The sequence below is a fragment of the Cololabis saira genome, chromosome 21 (assembly GCF_033807715.1).
Source record: "Cololabis saira isolate AMF1-May2022 chromosome 21, fColSai1.1, whole genome shotgun sequence".
NCBI classification, from domain to species: domain Eukaryota; kingdom Metazoa; phylum Chordata; class Actinopteri; order Beloniformes; family Belonidae; genus Cololabis; species Cololabis saira.
The window spans coordinates 6,202,042-6,219,934 of record NC_084607.1 but is presented as its reverse complement, the minus strand read 5'-3'; the positions used below and the strand labels follow the sequence as shown (position 1 = coordinate 6,219,934).

Here is a 17,893-nt window from a genome sequence, read left to right as displayed (position 1 = left end):
GGTGTGGGAGCCTGTGGGGCATAAGAATGTTGGTGGTGGATCGCCGGTTCGCTCTGGGGGTTCTTCGGGTAAGGGGACCCAGGGAACACCTGGAAGAGGTGAGAATTTGTGTCACTACTGCCGGGAGCCAGGCCACTGGAAGTCAGACTGCCCACAGCTTAGGGGTAAGAGGCAGCACCCAGGATGCGGTCATGTAAAGCCGGCTGCCCTGGCGGCAAGTGTTCCTGGTTCTGTGGATGTTGGACGGTGTCAAGATGGGCAGGCTGAATTCGGGGTGGTTGAGGACCCTTGCGTGTCTTATGGGCCTTTCGTTTCTGATGGGTTTGTAACACAGACTGGGAGTGACACTAAGGTTCCCGTTAAGATCTTGAGAGATACCGGTGCTGTTAAATCTTATGTTGTGGAAACTGTTTTGCCATTTTCAGAGAAGACTGACACTGGAGATAGGATCCTTATGCGAGGGATGGGGATGGGGTTGTTGCCTGTCCCAGTGCATAGGATGACTTTAGATTGTGGCTTGGTGCAGGGGGAAGTGCCTATTGGGGTGAGACCAGCGTTACCAGTTGAAGGAATTGATATAATTCTGGGTAACGATTTGGCTGGCTGTCGGGTTTGGGCACATGAGCCGCCGCCTCCAGTTGTCACTAATTCTCCTTTGAGTTCAGAACAGCCTGATGAAAGTTGTGTGTGTTTCCCTGAAGTGTTTTCTGCATGTGCGGTTACACGGGCAATGAGTCGGGCTGAGTCAGAGGAGGAGGAAAGGGAGGTGGAGACTGCTTTGCCATGTTTGCCTGATTTTCCGTTATCTGTGTCTCACAGTGACCTGAGGAGTGAGCAGAGGGCTGACCCATCACTAGAAAAGGCATTTCAATCTGTTTTGTCTGCGAGTGAGGTGGAAAGTGTTGCCAGTGGCTACTTAATTCAGGATGGTATTTTGCTCAGGAAGTGGTTGCCCCATGGTGAGGACTTTGTTGGCGACCCTATTTTTCAAGTCGTAGTTCCATCTAAGTTGCGTAGCCATGTGTTGGGTCTTGCTCATGATAAGTCAGGACATTTTGGGGTCCGGAAAACCTATGACATTGTTTTACGCCACTTCTTTTGGCCTCGGCTGAAGAAGGATGTTTCTCTGCACATTAGGAACTGTGGTACTTGTCAGCTGACTGGTAAGCCGAACCAGGTCATTAAACCAGCTCCGTTGCAGCCAATTCTAGCTGTTAGTCAACCGTTTGAGTACCTAATCATTGATTGTGTGGGACCATTGCCTCGTTCGAAGTCAGGTAGCCAGTACTTGCTGACTGTCATGTGTCAAAGCACCAGATATCCGGCAGCTTATCCATTGCGGACAATAACTGCAAGGTCTGTGGTTAAGGCTCTGACACAATTTATATCTGTGTTTGGCATCCCCAGAGTCATCCAGAGTGACCAGGGATCTAACTTTTCTTCACATCTGATGGCCCAAGTGTTGAAACTGTTAGGGATCAGACATAATCAGTCGACTGCTTATCATGCTCAGAGTCAAGGGGCTCTGGAGCGTTTCCACCAAACTCTCAAGTCTCTTTTGCGTGCATACTGTGTTGAACTGGTGGGGGACTGGGAAGAGGGGCTACCCTGGTTGCTTTTGGCTGCACGGGAGGTGGTGCAAGACAGTACAGGGTTTAGCCCAAACGATCTAATATTTGGCCACTCTGTGCGGGGTCCCCTGTCTGTGTTTAAGGATGGGTGGAAGGGGTCAGACCCACCCACCAACCTTATTGACTATGTAAATGGCTTTAAACACCGGCTGTATTCTGCAGGAGAGTTGGCAAAACAAATGTTAGCCACGTCGCAAACTAAGATGAAAAGGAAGTACGATCGTCGGGCTGAGGTTCGTGAGTTTAGCATTGGGGATCGTGTGTTGGCTCTTTGTCCACTGGTTAGTTCTCCCTTTCAGGCCAAGTTTTCAGGTCCATATACAGTGGTTAAGCGGGTCTCAGACCAGAATTATTTGATTTCAACTCCGGGACGTAGGAAGCCTGAAAAATTGTTCCATGTGAATCTGCTGAAGCCCTACTACGCTCACTCTGCTAGTCCATCCAGTGCTGTCCAGCAGGAATCAATGGGGGGGAGTCCTGTTTTGATTGCTGACACAGTGGGTGAATTTTCTGATGAGAGTGGGGGTGAGGCTGTGTTTGAGCCTGATGAGGGTTTATTGTCTGGTCGGCTGAGAAATTCAGAGACCCTCAAGAACTTGAAGAACCTGTTTAGACATTTGCCAACAGCGCAGGCTTTGGAGTTTGAAGCGATGATTTTAAAGTATCCTGTTCTGTTTGGTGACGTGCCCTCCCGTACTGATTGGGTTGAACACGATATTGATGTGAGTGATGCACAGCCTATCCGTCAGCATTTTTATAGAGTTTCTCCTGAGAAGCGTAAATATTTAGATGCTGAGGTGGAGTATATGGTTGGTAATGACATTGCAGTGCCTTCTTCGTCAAGCTGGGCTTCTCCATGTTTGTTGGTGCCTAAAAGTGACAACACGCCCAGGTTTTGCTCTGACTTCCGAAAAGTTAACAAGGTGACAAAGCCAGATTCTTTCCCGCTGCCTCGAATGGAGGATTGTGTAGACCAGGTGGGTGCTGCTAGGTATGTCAGCAAATTTGATCTGCTGAAGGGTTACTGGCAGGTGCCCTTGTCCCAAAGAGCACAGGAAGTGGCAGCTTTTATTACACCATCTGGGCTGTACTCCTATAAAGTGATGCCATTTGGGTTGAGGAATGCGCCAGCAACTTTTCAGCGGTTGATGAACCGTGTGGTGGCTGGATTGGCTGGTTGTGCAGTTTATCTGGATGATTTAGTGGTCTACAGTGATACCTGGTTTTCTCACATGCAACGGGTAAGAGCTTTGTTTGATCGGTTGGTAGAAGCAAAGCTCACAATCAATTTGGCAAAGTGTGCGTTTGCTTGTGCAACTGTGACTTACCTGGGTCGAGTGGTTGGGCAGGTGCAGGTGGCTCCTGTGCAAGCTAAGGTGTTGGCAGTTCAGCAGTTTCCGCAGCCTACTACCAAAAAGGAACTCATGAGGTTTCTTGGGATGGTGGGGTATTACAGGTGTTTCTGTAAGAATTTTTCTACAGTGGTGGCACCGTTGACTGATTTGTTGAAGGCCAGGGCTCAGTTTGTGTGGTCACCCAAGTGCCAGACGGCTTTTGAGAATGTAAAGTATCTGCTGTGTGCAGCACCAGTGCTGGCTGCACCCTGTTTTGACAGACCTTTTGTCCTACAGGTGGATGCAAGCCATGTAGGGGCAGGGGCTGTGTTGATGCAGGCGGATGAGCAGGGAGTTGACAGAGTGGTCAGTTTCTTTTCTAAAAAGTTTGGTCGACATGTGGTGAATTACTCGGTCATCGAAAAGGAAACACTTGCTCTGATTTGGGCCTTGCAGCATTTTGCCATTTATGTTGGGTCTGGAATGAAACCGGTGGTGGTATATACGGATCACAATCCACTTACCTTTCTCCACACCCTGCGATGCCCCAACTCAAGGCTAATTAGGTGGTCATTGTTCCTCCAGTCTTACGACCTGGACATCCGACACATTAAAGGCCGTGATAATGTGGTAGCAGATGCATTGTCGCGGGCTCCAGTTTAATATTGCCTGCATGTGGTTTATGGTGTTTTTTTTTCTCTTCTTATAGGCAGGTGTTGTTGTTTGGGGACGGAGGTCCTGGGACCCTCGTCTTATGGGGGGGGGTGTGACGACCCTCTTTACCTTCCTGCCTTGTGGCTGGTCTTCTCCCTTGCAGGTAGCAGTGGGAGGAGCTGAGGGTCATCAGAGAAGTGGCAGCACCTGTGCTCAATGAGCCTTTAAGAAGCTCTGGCTGCTCACTTCTCCCCTCTCTCTCGTCCCTGAGGCAGCATTTTGTTTGTGGTTTGGTTTTGCTTTAGATTTACACCTTACACACATACACCCACATTGTTTCCCGCATGCACTCACTTACACCACTGATCTACCGACTACACACGCCATATTTAATTAAGGTTCTTCTTTTAGCTTTATTATTTGGTATTATTTAATAAAAACCCTTTTTGATTGACTTTCCTTGTGTTGCGTCTCCCTCTTTGTCATGGCCGTGCAGCCCGGTTCGTGACACTGACCACAGCGCGACTGAAGGCTGATTTATGGTTCCGCGTTACACCAACGCAGAGCCTACGGCGTAGGGTACGCGGCGACCCGCATCTACGTGGAAATGCAGTCTTTTTTTCTGCTATTAAAACATGATTTGTAATGTGAATTTGCAACACTTAAACTACAAATAATAGTTTTTGACGTGACATCAGAGATTGTACATGCTCTCTGTGAAAGGATGAGTAGCTCCACAACTGGAAATGGGCGGGTGGTTTGGAGCGTCTGGGACAGTCATATCCGATCTGAGTGTTTGGAGCTGTTCAGACTGAGACGCATCTGCCCAAATGAGATATGGATCGGATATGAAACTACCTCCTGGAGGTGGTTTCCATCTGGTTTGCAAAAATCGGATTTCATGCGGTTTGGGACTGTTCAGACTTCAAAAGAGTCATCCAGTTTCAATCTGGATGGGCTAAAAATCGGATATTGGCTGGCAGTCTGAACGCGGCCAAAGTTCCGGGGATCAGAATCAGGCCCCCATTCCTGCTCCTGGATACAGGAAGGTCAAACCAGAACTTAAATACAAGGACACGGGCTTCAAAATAAATAAAACAGGAAGGGTGAAACCCTGACATGCTGAACTTAACTCCCCAGGCCAAAGCGAACCTGTCACGAAGAAGAAAAATAAAAAATAGTATAAGAAAGAAAAGAGAAGAAAATAAGAGAAGAGATAACAGAAAGTGGAGAAACGTAGCGACAATCTGGAGAAAAGAGGGCGGAAGTTCGGTAGGTAAACCGGCAGCTGAGGAGAAGTTATGATGCAAACTTCAGGATGATGATTTCAAATAGTCAAAATAACATGCTTTTTCTCTCGAATATATTGTTATAATCATTTGTTTCAGATGTACTGTCATTTCACTGTCTTTCTTCAAACTTGAGTCTTGAAAAAGAGGGTGTTGTCTTATAATCGGGGTCGTCTTATATTCGGGACAATACGGTATTGAGTTTTTCTTTCTGTTCTGCCTGGACGACGACAGGAAGTTGTAAAGTGACGGCTGGTGTGACGCTGTGGTGTTTCAGACGGTGGAGCCGGTGGACCAGCTGCTGCAGGGCGTGGACCCGGCCCGGGACCGGGAGCTGTGGGTGAAGGAGAACAACACCGGCGAGGTCCGGCCCGTGGACATGGACCTGTAGGACCCCCCGGACCCGAGCCCGGGCCCGGGGCCAGCCGTCCTGTTCTCAGTGTTGCCACACGTCCGCAGAGTCCCAGAGCGACCCGGGTTCCCCCGACCCGGGTGTGCGGTCAGGTGAGGTCACCTGACCGGGATCCCGTCCAGGGAGGAGTCAACGCAGTACGAGTCCAGGAAACCCAAAACGGATCAAAGTACCAGCATGTTCCCTCGAAATTCACCCCTATCGTAACCAACATTAGCTTACTGAATGCTATTAACGTACTCCGCTGTTTACCTGTCGTAAAGTTATTGAAAATAAACATGTATTTTGAACTCTTAAGTTAACTATCGGTCGACACTTTTCCAGTTTAACAAAAAAAGAAGAAGCACAGAACGTCTGAATATTGATATTAGCTTTATTTTCGATACAGATCCAGAACCGTACGTCGTGTTGAATGAATATGATCTATTTTCATATTTTGCTCGTCCATTTTGGTGGAAATGCATGTTTTAAATATCTTGCTTGTACTGTACACGAAGAGCTGCGTGATTTGTGGAACCGTGACGGTCGTAGTCGATTGAGTCGTACGAGGCGAGCTGTGTCTTGTGATGTGGAACTAAAACCTGCGCAGCATCAACATCCAGTAACCTCAGCTGTTCAGCAGTGTTCTGGGATGGCGGTTGGTCGGCGCACCGCCGGTCCCATCGCATGGCCGAGAAGATTCGGTCTGGGGGGGTTTGGGGAGGTAAAGGTGGTCCACGTTCCGCTGAAACACCTTTTAGTGCCTAAACGGTTATAAACCTGGAATGTCCTCGACAGACTCGTCTCTGCATCCGTCTGTACAGACCGGCTCCAGGAAACGTTCGTTACGATGTTGTGTGTTTTATTTTTTGTATATCTTGGCGGTGGCGTTCGGCAAAAAAGATACTGATCCGGTTGATCCGGTTGATCCGGTTGAGCGGAGCCAGCCGCGACGTTCGACCAGAGATTACATGTACAGTACGTGTCTTACTGTGTTTACTTGCGTGTCTCATCTATCGACTTTCCATCTTCATGTGGTCCATTTGTCCTGGGTTTTGGAGTACCGGTCCCCCAGCGGATCCCAGCTGTTCCCAGTGGGTCCCACCAAGTCTCAGCGAGTCCCACCTGGTACCACTGGGCCCCAGCGGGACCCAGTGTCTCCCCAACCGAGCCTCTTTGGATGGACGAACAGTTCTGGGAAGCCGGTTGGAACACGCCCACCTTCTGTCAATCAAGTTGGCCATTTTAGTTTGGCCAACTTAGCTTATGCTAACCTATGATGCTAATTAATATTACCGTATTTTCTGGACTATAAGCCGCTACTTTTTTCATAGGTTTTCAACCATGCAGCTTATACAAAGGTGCGGCTATTCTGTGGATTTTTCTTCCACCGCTCGGGGCGCTCTAACTGGAATAAGAATCAAAACTAAGACAAAATAAATGCAAAGAAGAATATGCTACTTCTTCTTTAGCAGATAGAAGTAGGTAGAAGCAGATTTCAAACAGATAAATAGATAAATAAATACCGGTTATTTTCTCTTGATTCTGTCCCGTTTTAATCAGCAAAGTTGCTGCCGTGTTAAAAGACACTGTTAGGAAAGGATCTATTTAGGTACAAACATGTACATCATTTACAGTTCAAAATCCTTCTGTACATGTAGTAAATATCTAATCTAACAACATAAATATCTCCGGGTTGCATATCTTTTTTTTTTTAAATAGAGCAGATGCGGCTTTTATGCAGGTGCTGCTTATAGTCCAGAAAATACGGTAATTCTGGTCAACTCCGTCCAAACGTCCTCATTTCGCTGGACTAACCTACTTTTAAGGTGGACTGTAAAGACGCTGTTGCAATAATCAAACTACTAAAGATGAATGCTGGAATAGTGTCTCCAGGTCCTGCTGAGATATCAGATCTTTTAACTTTGATATATTCTTAAGGTGGTAGTAGGCTGACTTTATTGTTTTTGTTTTAATGTGTTGTTCCAGATTTAGGTCTGAGTCCATCACTACACCCAGATTTCTGGCCTGGTTGGTGGTTTTTAGGTGTTTAGATTGAAGTTCTGTGGTGACCTGTAATCGTTTCTCTTTGGCTCCAAAGACAATAGTTTTGTTTTTGTTTAACTGGAGAAAGTTGAGGCACATCCAGTCATTAATCTCCTCAATGTATTTACAAAGAGCCTCGGTCTCCTGATGACACTGTAATATATATCTGCGTGTCATCTGCATAGCTGTGATAGTTTATTTTGTTGTTGTTTATAATCTGTGCCAGTGGGAGCATGTAGATGTTAAACAGAAGAGGTCCCAGGATGGAGCCTTGGGGAACTCCACATGTGATTCTGATCAGATGTAAAGTAACCTGTTGACACAAACTACTTCCTGTTCTCCAAGTATGTTTTGAACCAGTTTAGTCCAGGTCCAGAAAACTAAACTAAAACTCAGGCCGACATGTTTCCACCGTTTGTGATGCGAGTTAGCATCAAAGGTTAGCGGGAGCTAAGCTAAAATAGCTAGTAATGGTGAATTAGGTGAGGTGGGCGTGGTCCAACCATCTGAACTGGTTTGTTTTGCCTATTTTTGCATCAATCGGGGTTCGATTGGGCTTCAGAACCGGCTTCCAGAAACCCAGAAGTCCATCACTTCCATTCTTTTATTCATCTTATCTAAAAACCTGACGATACAAGAAAAAAGAACCAAAAGTAGAACCAGGAATGTTTAGCGTGTTTACTTTTGTCTTTTCTTTTTTCCAAGAGGGTTTCGGCCTTCGGCTCACGTGCAGGTTTTTAAACGGCGTATCTGTTGTAGAGTTTTTACCGGTGTGTCGGTGTCGTCTTCATGGTCCAACTAAGTGTTCTTGATGAGAGTCGATGTGGACGTGATGCTTGAGTTAAATGTTTTCATGAAAATGCTTATTTAACGCAAAATAAATCTCTTCTTTGAAATGAAATGCCTCTGTGTGTCGTCATGTAACCTTCAGAAATGTACGGTGATGTCTGGTGAATGTTCAACTTATAAATGTAATATTTAATATGAAAACAGAATGCACTCACTAAACATTTAAGAAAGAACTTTAACTTTAACATATATATCATGTATTCATCCCTTATGTGGTTTAGTGTCGAGCTTCAAGCTGCTATTCGTAGGAATCACACTTTAAAAGGCTCAAAACCACTCATCGTAGCGCTACCACTTCTGACCACACGAGGGCGGCGTTCATTAATGAGACACTGACAAAACTAACGAGGGAAGACGTCCCATCAGGCCTTGCAGCAACGCTCCGTACCACTACAGGTGATGTAGAGGTGATGTAAAGTATTCAGGCCTGACTGGTGGACTGATGGATGAACGAGGGGCTACAATCAGGATTGGACCTCCTCCCATCATGCTGACTGGACCTCCACCCGTCCTGCTCAGAGGTGTCAAAAGTATTCACATTCATTACTCAGGTAGAAGTATAGATACTAGAGTTTAAAAATACTCCTGTAGAAGTTGAAGTATCAACTCAAGTTTTTTACTCAAGTAAAAGTATAAAAGTACTGGTTTCAAAACTACTTAAAGTATAAAAGTAAAAGTAATGTAAGGGGGAAAAAGCCATTAAGGACAAAAGCCATTGAAAATGAATGCATCTTAGTATAATGCAAATATATTAAAGAAGCATATATGTGTACTATTGAGCATTAACATGTGTTTCAGAGAGCAGGAGATATGATGAATAGTTGCCTATAAGTATTGTAATGGTGCAAAAAGTCAAACTTCAGAGGCATGTTATCATTTATCCTAACCTTTATTGGAATGTACATCCAAGTTTAGTTGCAGGAATCTGAGGGAACGGCTGTAAGAACAAAACTGGACAAGAACATCTGAGCCATGTTGTGATCGAATGATCACCCCGGGTTTGTTGATTGAGCTGGAAAAGTTAAATAAAGACACAAGACTGGGATACAGTTAAAGAGGTTACCTTTGCAAAGGGAGACCCAGGCTGAACCGCCTCTGCAGCCATCCTACCTAGATCTGCCAGCTCTGCGTCCGAGAACAAGTTTTATTACTCTTAGAGAAAGGGGAGGGGGATGGCCCAACTTTTATTGCTCGGGGGCCCCTCTTATCTGTGTCTGGTACAGCATGGTACTTTCAGTGAAAGTCAGAGGAATGCACATTAGTTTCACATACAGAAACATTTAGTTAATCAGCACATGCAGTTTACATATTCAGTTTGATTTTAAATTATTTTTTATTCAACAGCCACAACCACAACCAAATTCACTCTATCCGGACGGAGCAATTTAACTGGATAGTTTTTTTTAAAGGCCGAAATGAAATAGAGTAACAAGGCTGTTTTTAAAATGTAAGGAGTAAAAAGTACAGATAATTGTGTGAAAATGTAAGGAGTAAAAGTAAAAAGTCGTCTGAAAAATAATTACTCCAGTGAAGTATAGATAACCAAAATTTCTACTTAAGTAAGGTAACGAAGTATTTGTACTTTGTTACTTGACACCTCTGGTCCTGCTTGATTGGACCCCCACCCGTCCTTGTTTTAGCTCCAACAGCTAGCTTCCTCAGAAAACCTGCGGGTGACGTGTCCGGTTCGTCTTTCACCCACCAGCGGTGCATTCTGGGGGATCTGCAGTGACGATGCAGTTCAGGAAAAACCCAGCAACGTTCAATCCTCTAAACCCCCCCAAAAAAATATTCAACTTTTGTTTTCCATCTTTTCCTTTTATTTTTCATTTCTTGAATGTTTTCAGTTAAAACAACGTATCTCCGACAGTAATCAGCGATGCTCGTTAATTGCTTAAAAGCAGCTGAAGCAAACACAGGAGGAGTTGCGGTGAGTGTTTACGCTGTTGTAATCCTGAGCGCTGGTGTGTCCCGGCGACCTTCAGCCCCTAAGAGGATCGGAGCTGCAGCGGGTCGTTAACTGGAGCCTAATCCCTCCGCTGAGCAGCTCTGGTCCTGACTTTCTCTCAATTAACCTAATGAATGAATTAACTGCAGCGGGAGAGAGTGAACGGCCCCCGCCGCCGCCCCACCGGCGGCGGGGGCGGGGGCGGCGGGGGCTCGAGGACCTCGACTACGTCTTTGCTCTATGGTTACGACGTGGGAAGTAAAAACACCAGACCTGGTTCTGATGTGGAGGAAACATATAAAACAGTCTCAATTCTCTCGGGCCTAACCGCCCCTCGCCCCCCCTTTTTGCCCCTTTTTGCTCCTCGCCGCTCCTCGTTGCCCCTCGCCGCTCCTCGTTGCCCCTCGTTGCCCCTCGCCGCTCATCTGTCTTTCATAGATGTCTTTATTGTCTCTGTGCTTTTAGGCTTTTACTTCTGGTTTCTTATGTGTCTTGATTTAGTTCTTTTTTGTTTATTTTGTTTGTTGGTTTCTGGAGCACTTTGAGATTATTTTATGAAAAGTGCTTTACAAATAAAATGTATTATTATTATTATTATCGTTCCTCCTCGCTGCCCCTCCTCACCGCCCCCCGTTTCTCCTCGCCGCCCCTCCTTGCACCTCCTTGCCGATCGCTGCGCCTCCTCGCTGCCCCTCGTTCCTCCTCGCCGCCCCTCGTTGCACCTCCTTGCCGATCTCTGCGCCTCCTCGCCGCCCCTCGTTCCTCCTCGCCGCCCCTCCTTGCCGCTCCTTGCCCCTCGCCGCCCCTCACCTCAGCTCACCTCATCGCTCCTCGCCACCTCTTGTTGCCCCTCCTTGCCTCTCGCTGTCCCTCCTTGACCCTCCTTGCCCCTCACTACCCCTCCTTGCCCCTCTCCACCCCTCGCCGCCCCTTGTTGCCCCTCCTTGACCCTCCTTGACCCTCCTTGCCCTGCCTTGCCCCTCGCCACCCCTCCTTGCCCATCGCCGCCCCTCACCCCTCCTCGCCGCCCCTCGCCGCCCCTCGTTGCACCTCCTTGCCCCTCCTTGCCCCTCGCCTCCCCTCCTTGCCCTTCCTTGCCCCTCCTTGCCCCTCACCCCTCCTCGCCGCCCCTTGTTGCCCCTCCTTGCCCCTTCTTGCCTCTCCTTGCCCCTCGCCTCCCCTCCTTGCCCTTCCTTGCCCCTCCTTGCCCCTCACCGCCCCTCCTTGCCCCTCACCCCTCCTCGCCGCCCCTTGTTGCCCCTCCTTGCCCCTTCTTGCTTCTCCTTGCCCCTCGCCTCCCCTCCTTGCCCTTCCTTGCCCCTCCTTGCCCATCGCCGCCCCTCCTTGCCCCTCCTTGCCTCTCCTTGCCCCACCTTGCCCCTTGTTGCCCCTCCTTGCCCCTTCTTGCCTCTCCTTGCCCCTTGCCGCCCCTCCGTCACTGCTTCTTCTCCTTCAGCTTGTCTTTGATCCTCTGCGGCTCGTCGTACTGGATCAGCCGCAGGATGTCCTTGTTGTCCATCACGCCCTCGATGAACTCCCCCTCTGAGATTTTCTCTGCGGAGAAGCAAAAGCGGGATATTGAAGTTTCGTGTTATTGTTTTAAAATCAAGAGATAAATAAATCTTCACCGTTGTCCTTCTTCCCGAAGAAGGTCCAGATCTTCTCGGCCCTCTTCTCCGGCGTGTTCTCGTCGTCCGGCAGGTTCTTCTGGTCGTCGGTGGGGATCATGTTGAAGATCGACTGCGGAGGAGGAGAGGATGAAGTGAACGGTGGAGGAAGAGAACCTCTAATCCGCGGATTGTGTCGTGGAGCGTTACCCGGACGATCTCCTGGACCTCGCTCTGGCTGATGGTGCCGTTTCCGTCCACGTCGTACAGCGCGAAGGCCCACTCCAGCTTCTGCAGCGTCTTGCCCCCCGAGGTGAGGTGCAGCGCCACAATGTACTCCTTGAAGTCCAGGGTGCCGTCGGCGTTGGTGTCAAAACTGCGGAAGACATGGCGGGCGTAGGCGGTGGGGTCGGCGCCGGGGAAGAAGCTGGCGTAGATGCCCTCGAACTGCGACTGCGTGATCTTCCCGCTGGGACACTCCTTCAGGAAGGACTGGTACCAGGTACACAGCTCGCCCTCCGAGTACTTGGTGTTGGACTTGAGCTCGTCCAGCAGCTCCCTGGACAGAGCGCTGCTCTTCGTGTTGCCCATTGTCTCTCTGAGGCTCTGAGGCGTCCGCCGCGCCGCTCAGCCGGATTACCGTCACCTCGGCCTAAATCCTGTCAGCTGTCTCAGAGGGGATAAGGCGTCACAGTGACACCTCCCTCGGAGATGACGGTAACCACGCCGACCCAGACCTCTGGGGGGGCGGTCAATGCCGGTAACCACGACGACCCTGACCTCTGGGGGGGGGGGGTCACCGCCGGCCACATCTGGATCCCGCCAGGAAGAAACGCCGCCAGCTGCTGCCGACTTTCCCCGATTCTCAGAAAATATAATCTGTTTTGTTCATTTTGGTGATTAGAGGCTTTAGGCTGAACAAGAAGTCCGGAAGCAGAGACCTCCTCCTCTTCCTCCTCCTCTTGCTTCTCCTCCTCCTCGTTGTCTCGCCAGGATCGGTCCCACCTTTCATTGCTGTTAGGCGGCCCGTTGCTATGATACAGTTTCAAGAAACATCTCTGGAGGCAGCGGCAGTCCGCTCTGGGGGTCCCGACTCCAGGGTACCCGGCTACAGGGGGACCCAGCTCTGTTCAGGAGGTGTCAGAAAACCATGATCTCAAGTTTAAGAAGTTCACCCCAGGTACAACAGAGACCAGGGGCCTCATGTACTAAGAGTGCGTGGATTTCAACGTGAATCCGTGCGTGGAATTAACAAGACCGCAAAAATTCATATGTACAAAGCTGTGCGTTCGCCCAAATCCACGCAGGTTTCTCTGTACATCCCAATCAGCGTGGATTTGAGCGCACATGCGGGAGCACAACACTCCGCCTTGTCTCCTCCCTCAAATATATGTTTGAATATGATATGAAGATAATTATCCATTAAAAACCGCTCATCCTAACAAGAAAATGCTCTGAGCTGGAATAAATAATTCATTTTGGGGCATTTAGGGGTGTCGGACTCCGGTCCTCGGGGGCCGGTGTCCCTGCAGGTTTTAGATGTTTCCCTGCTTCATTGCACCATGATACAAGTGACTGTGTCATCAACAGAACTATCCAGACTTTGATGACAAGTTGGTGACGATGATTAATTAGAATCAGGTGTGTTAAAGCAGGGAAAGATCTAAAACATGCAGGACACCGGCCCTTCTGGGATTCAGTTTGACACCTACATTATGGTGTTCTTTGCTTTGCGTTGTGTTCGGTGAAGAGTTGTGGTTTTATTATGATGTACGGGTTTGTGAATGTTTATGGGCAGCGTTAGTGCATCATTACTCTCTGCTTTTCTTGTTTGTATTTTAAGAGCCGACACCAGAATTTTTGGTGGATGAAAAACGGCTCCTCGTTCTGCTTTATTGTCATGCTGACGCATTAAGACCAATGTACACGTTTATTGAGTCTTACACATTATGGATGTCCGCGAACACCACTCTCATAAGTATAACAATGTGAACAAAATACATTTATATTTAAAACATGAAGCATTACGATCTGATTCCTCTGCTGCAGAAATAAAGACAATTTGTGCCGACGGGATTATCGAGGTGCAAACGTGAGAAATAAAGAGCAAAGTTTCTGTAACTCGGAGTGTTTCATCCGCAGGAGGAGAGACAGGTGTCGTGCCAAAAAGTGATTGAAGGCCAAATACAGTTAATGAAAAGTTGTTTCTGCCTAAATATGACTTGATCTCATTCTTGAGCTTCATAATCTGAAAATCTGACGTTTTAGCGCTGTCGTTCAACGGGCTGCTGTGCGCGCTCCCGCGGCCACAAATCAGAAGAAATCAGATTCTGGCAGGAAATCACTTTTTGGCACAACACCGGTTTTTGCTTCAAAATTAATTTTAATGTATTTCTGTCCAGACACAGTTATGGGATGTTTAGGGTCTGGCTTTTATCTCCAGTACTCCTCCCATACGGTCGTCATGGTGACAGACAGATGTCCGACCTGCAGCTCCAGCTGAAGCATCATGTTGGTCTGAACCGGAGCAGCTGGTCCAGTTCAGGGCAGAGATCCAGAAGATCCTCTTGGTACCTAAACCAGCTGATGGTCCAGTCTTAGTTCCTGGACCAGCAGGTCCAGACTAAACCAGCTGATGGTTCAGTCTTAGTCCTGGACCAGCAGATCAGTTTGGTGCCTGAGGACTCGCTCCTGATCCTGCCATCAGCAGGTTCCTCCAACGGAGCCAAAGCTCCATCAGGATTTGCAGGTTCCATCGTTGAGCTCCTGCCTGTTTGTTCAGATCATGTGGTTGATTGTGAGATAGTTGCAGTTCTACTCTTGTGTAATTTATCTGGTGATGTCGGGATTGTCGTGTCCTTCACGTGGTCGTAAACTTATTGTTGACGTTAAGTTTCCTCATATTCTGCACTTCACTGCATCACCAGTGAGAGTCGCCAACGGGCAGAACCTCAGAAAAGTGCGTACAAAAGCCTTAATGTGTGAGTGACGGACCGCAGCTTTCTACGTTCACGTCATTCTTTGTACATCCGACCGTGAGCGTTGAAAGTGGCGTACGCACGTTTTTTGTGCGCCGCACTCTTAGTACATAAGGCCCCAGGTCTACCGCACCAGACTAGACCCCAGATAATTCAATTCAATTTGATTAAATTTTATTTATATAGCGTCTAATACAACAAAAGTTGTCTCTAGACGCTTTCCAGAGACCCAGAACATAAACATAAACCCCGAGCAATTATTAAATAAACAATGGCCGGTAAAAACTCCCATAGTGGGAGAAAAACCTTAAGCCAAACAGTGGCAAGGAAAACTCCCCTTTAGGAGGGAAGAAACCTTGAGCAGGACCAGGCTCATAAGGGGGGACCCTCCTGCCGAAGGCCAGACTGGGGGGTCAGGGACGTCAGCAGCACAGCAGGCAGGTGGAAGCAGCAACGGGATGACCAGGGGTGGGGACCGCAGGCCAGCACGCAGCTCCCGAAGCTCCGGCCCAATCAGCAAGCCCCAGGTTGGGGTGCAGGGTCGGGGAAAGGTTGAGAAGGGGCAGGGCCAGGGAGAGGAGTCTTGGACGGACAAATCTCTCCCCCGCCTGACCGGGCCGTTACCCTGCCCCTCTCACTCCCACACTGCAGGATCCGGTGTTTTGCATTCAGAGATGCTCTTCGCCACCGGCAGAGGATGCTGCACCATGTACAAAAGAGAAACACCAGACTAGAACCAGATACAAAAGAGACCAGGTCCACCACACCAGACTAGAACCAGATACATCAAGTGGAGATGCAAGTTGAAGTAGAAGAAGACGGATCGTAAAAGCGGGATTATGATCTCCCCTAAACCTCACTTTTGTTGAGTACTTTTGTGCCTAAACGTCGTTGAAACCAACTGAGCAGGAAAAATGATGATTCGCTTTTATTTGGTTTGAGTAAGCAACTTTATTTTGATTAAACTCTGATCTTTCTCTAATCTGGTTTTTTTTTTCGGCCTTAATTACAAAAATATATCATACTGGTGTCAATATTTTGACGAGGAGGTCGCAGCAGTAAGCAAAGTGACCAATGCGTCGCACGGTGAAGGTTAAACCAACGGCCGTGAGGTACAAAGAATAAAACAACAGATTACATTGTGCTGTACATTATCTGGCAGCATTTATCTGCAACTCTGCAGATAACTTTACAAAATCAGATTAGCTAAAGCTCAAGGGTCTCTGAACCACATGGCATACTTTTACATAATCGTTTAGTTATTAAGGGCATAAAACGATGCCCGTTCCGGTCTCAGAGGTAAAGGTACCGGCTGAAACTGCACATCTGCCCTCCGTTGGGTCCCACAGGTGCCGTTACGCAACGTCCCCCGTCCAACAGGCTTACGGCCTCATCAGATGCAGCGCTGTGTTTACGTCCTTTATTACATGGGGGGCTAATCTGCACCATAATCTCTTTATTGTCCGGAGATTTGCTCCGTTGCAATAACTTCTGCGTGCAAAGCCCCGTGCGGAGGAATTTAATAAACGGCGCGGAAGAAAGAGGACGGACCGTTTCCCTGAAAATGTTTTTACGTAGAACCTGAAGCAGCACTGCGATTATTAACGCTCATTTCTGCCGTTACAACCAGTCCTCCTGATGAAAGTACGAAGGTTTCCCATGTTTATCTTTAAGGTGCACGGTGGGCCGGTGTGGAGCACATTTGGACGTCCAGCCTAAAAACAAAGTGGATTTAGATCAAAGTAACCTTTACGCTGTGATGTTTGACCTGTTGGGTGTGTTTGAGGTTGGCGAGGCCGTTGGGACTGAAGTGGGCGGTTTAGCTGCAGAATTAAGGAAGCTGGTGAAGCAGCTCTGAGGAAGATGATGATGGCCATCGTCCTTCGTTTGAACCCAACATTAACCCTTGTACTGTCTTTGGGTCAAAATGACCTAATTTTCCTGTCGTTCTTTCCTCCTGCTCTCTCCTTCCTTCTCCCTTCCTCTTTACTCCCTTCCTTCCTTCTTTTCTCCCCTCGTACATTCTTTCCTTGTTTTCTCCTTTCCTTCCTTCATTCTTTTTTCCCTTCCTTCCTTCCTCCCTTCCTTCCTTCCTTCTTTCCTCCCTTTTTTCCTTCCTTCCTTTTTTTCTTTCTTCCTTCCTTCCTTCCTTCTTTTCTCCCTTCCTTCCTTCTTTCCTTCCTTCCTTCTTTTCTCCCTTCTTCCTTCTTTTCTTTCTTCCTTCCTTCCTTCTTTTCTTTCTTCCTTCCTTCCTTCTTTTCTTCCTTCCTTCCTTCTTTTCTCCCTTCTTCCTTCCTTCTTTTTTCCCTTCCTTCCTTCTTTTCTCCCTTCCTTCCTTCTTTTCTCCCTTCCTTCCTTCTTTTCTTTCTTCCTTCCTTCCTTCTATTCTCCCTTCCTTCCTTCTTTTCTTTCTTCCTTCCTTCCTTCCTTCCTTCCTTCCTTCCTTCCTTCCTTCCTTCCTTCCTTCCTTCCTTCCTTCCTTCCTTCCTTCTTTCCTTCCTTCCTTCCTTCCTTCCTTCCTTCCTTCCTTCCTTCCTTCCTTCCTTCCTTCCTTCCTTCCTTCTTTCCTTCCTTCCTTCCTTCCTTCCTTCCTTCCTTCCTTCCTTCCTTCCTTCCTTCCTTCTTTCCTTCCTTCCTTCCTTCTTTCCTCCCTTTTTTCCTTCCTTCCTTCCTTCCTTCTTTTCTCCCTTCCTTCCTTCTTTTCTTTCTTCCTTCCTTCCTTCTTCCCTTCCTCCTTCCTTGACCTGAAGACAGCACAAGGGTTAACAACTTCAAATGTTTCCTGGTGAAATCAGAAATAAGGATGGACTAACAGGTCGGATCAGAGTGAATGCTGGGTAATATTAGGTGGGCGTGTTCCGGGCCGGATGATCCCGCCCGGTTATGACCCGGCGCCTCAAGAGGACACTTCAGAAGACTCAGGTCTCCGCTGTCCTGCATGTCTCAGGTGCCTCACATGTCTCCGATGTCTCAGTAGTCTCAGGTGTCTCAAATGTCTCAGGTGTCTCAGATGTCTAAGATGTCTCAGGTGTCTCAAATGTCTCAGGTGTCTCAAATGTCTCCAGCCATCCCCTGATTCAGGATCAACTCATCATCCAGGTATTCAAGAGTCAGTTAGAGACACATCATTTGTATCAAGGTGTGTTGGAGCAGGAGACACCTGAAA

The 17,893-nt window shown here is 47.9% G+C and overlaps 2 protein-coding genes across 2 annotated transcripts in view; one reads left to right on the top strand and one right to left on the bottom strand.

Annotated features, from left to right (window-relative positions):
- gas7a (growth arrest-specific 7a) overlaps positions 1–5,325 on the top strand; it is a 34,839-nt gene extending 29,514 nt beyond the window's left edge. The window contains exon 10 of the mRNA XM_061711770.1: positions 5,186–5,325. Coding sequence (XP_061567754.1) covers positions 5,186–5,299 — 114 coding nt within the window. The 3' untranslated portion in view covers positions 5,300–5,325. The remainder of the gene's footprint in view (positions 1–5,185) is intronic.
- A 6,207-nt stretch (positions 5,326–11,532) lies between these two features.
- Positions 11,533–12,371, bottom strand: rcvrna (recoverin a). Its single transcript, XM_061711722.1, has 3 exons — positions 11,960–12,371; positions 11,771–11,882; positions 11,533–11,696 (listed from the first exon to the last, which is right to left on the bottom strand). The coding sequence occupies exons 1-3, from the start codon at positions 12,338–12,340 to the stop codon at positions 11,578–11,580; spliced, it is 612 nt and encodes a 203-aa protein (XP_061567706.1). The 5' UTR covers positions 12,341–12,371; the 3' UTR covers positions 11,533–11,577.
- Between the last annotated feature and the right edge of the window lie 5,522 nt (positions 12,372–17,893).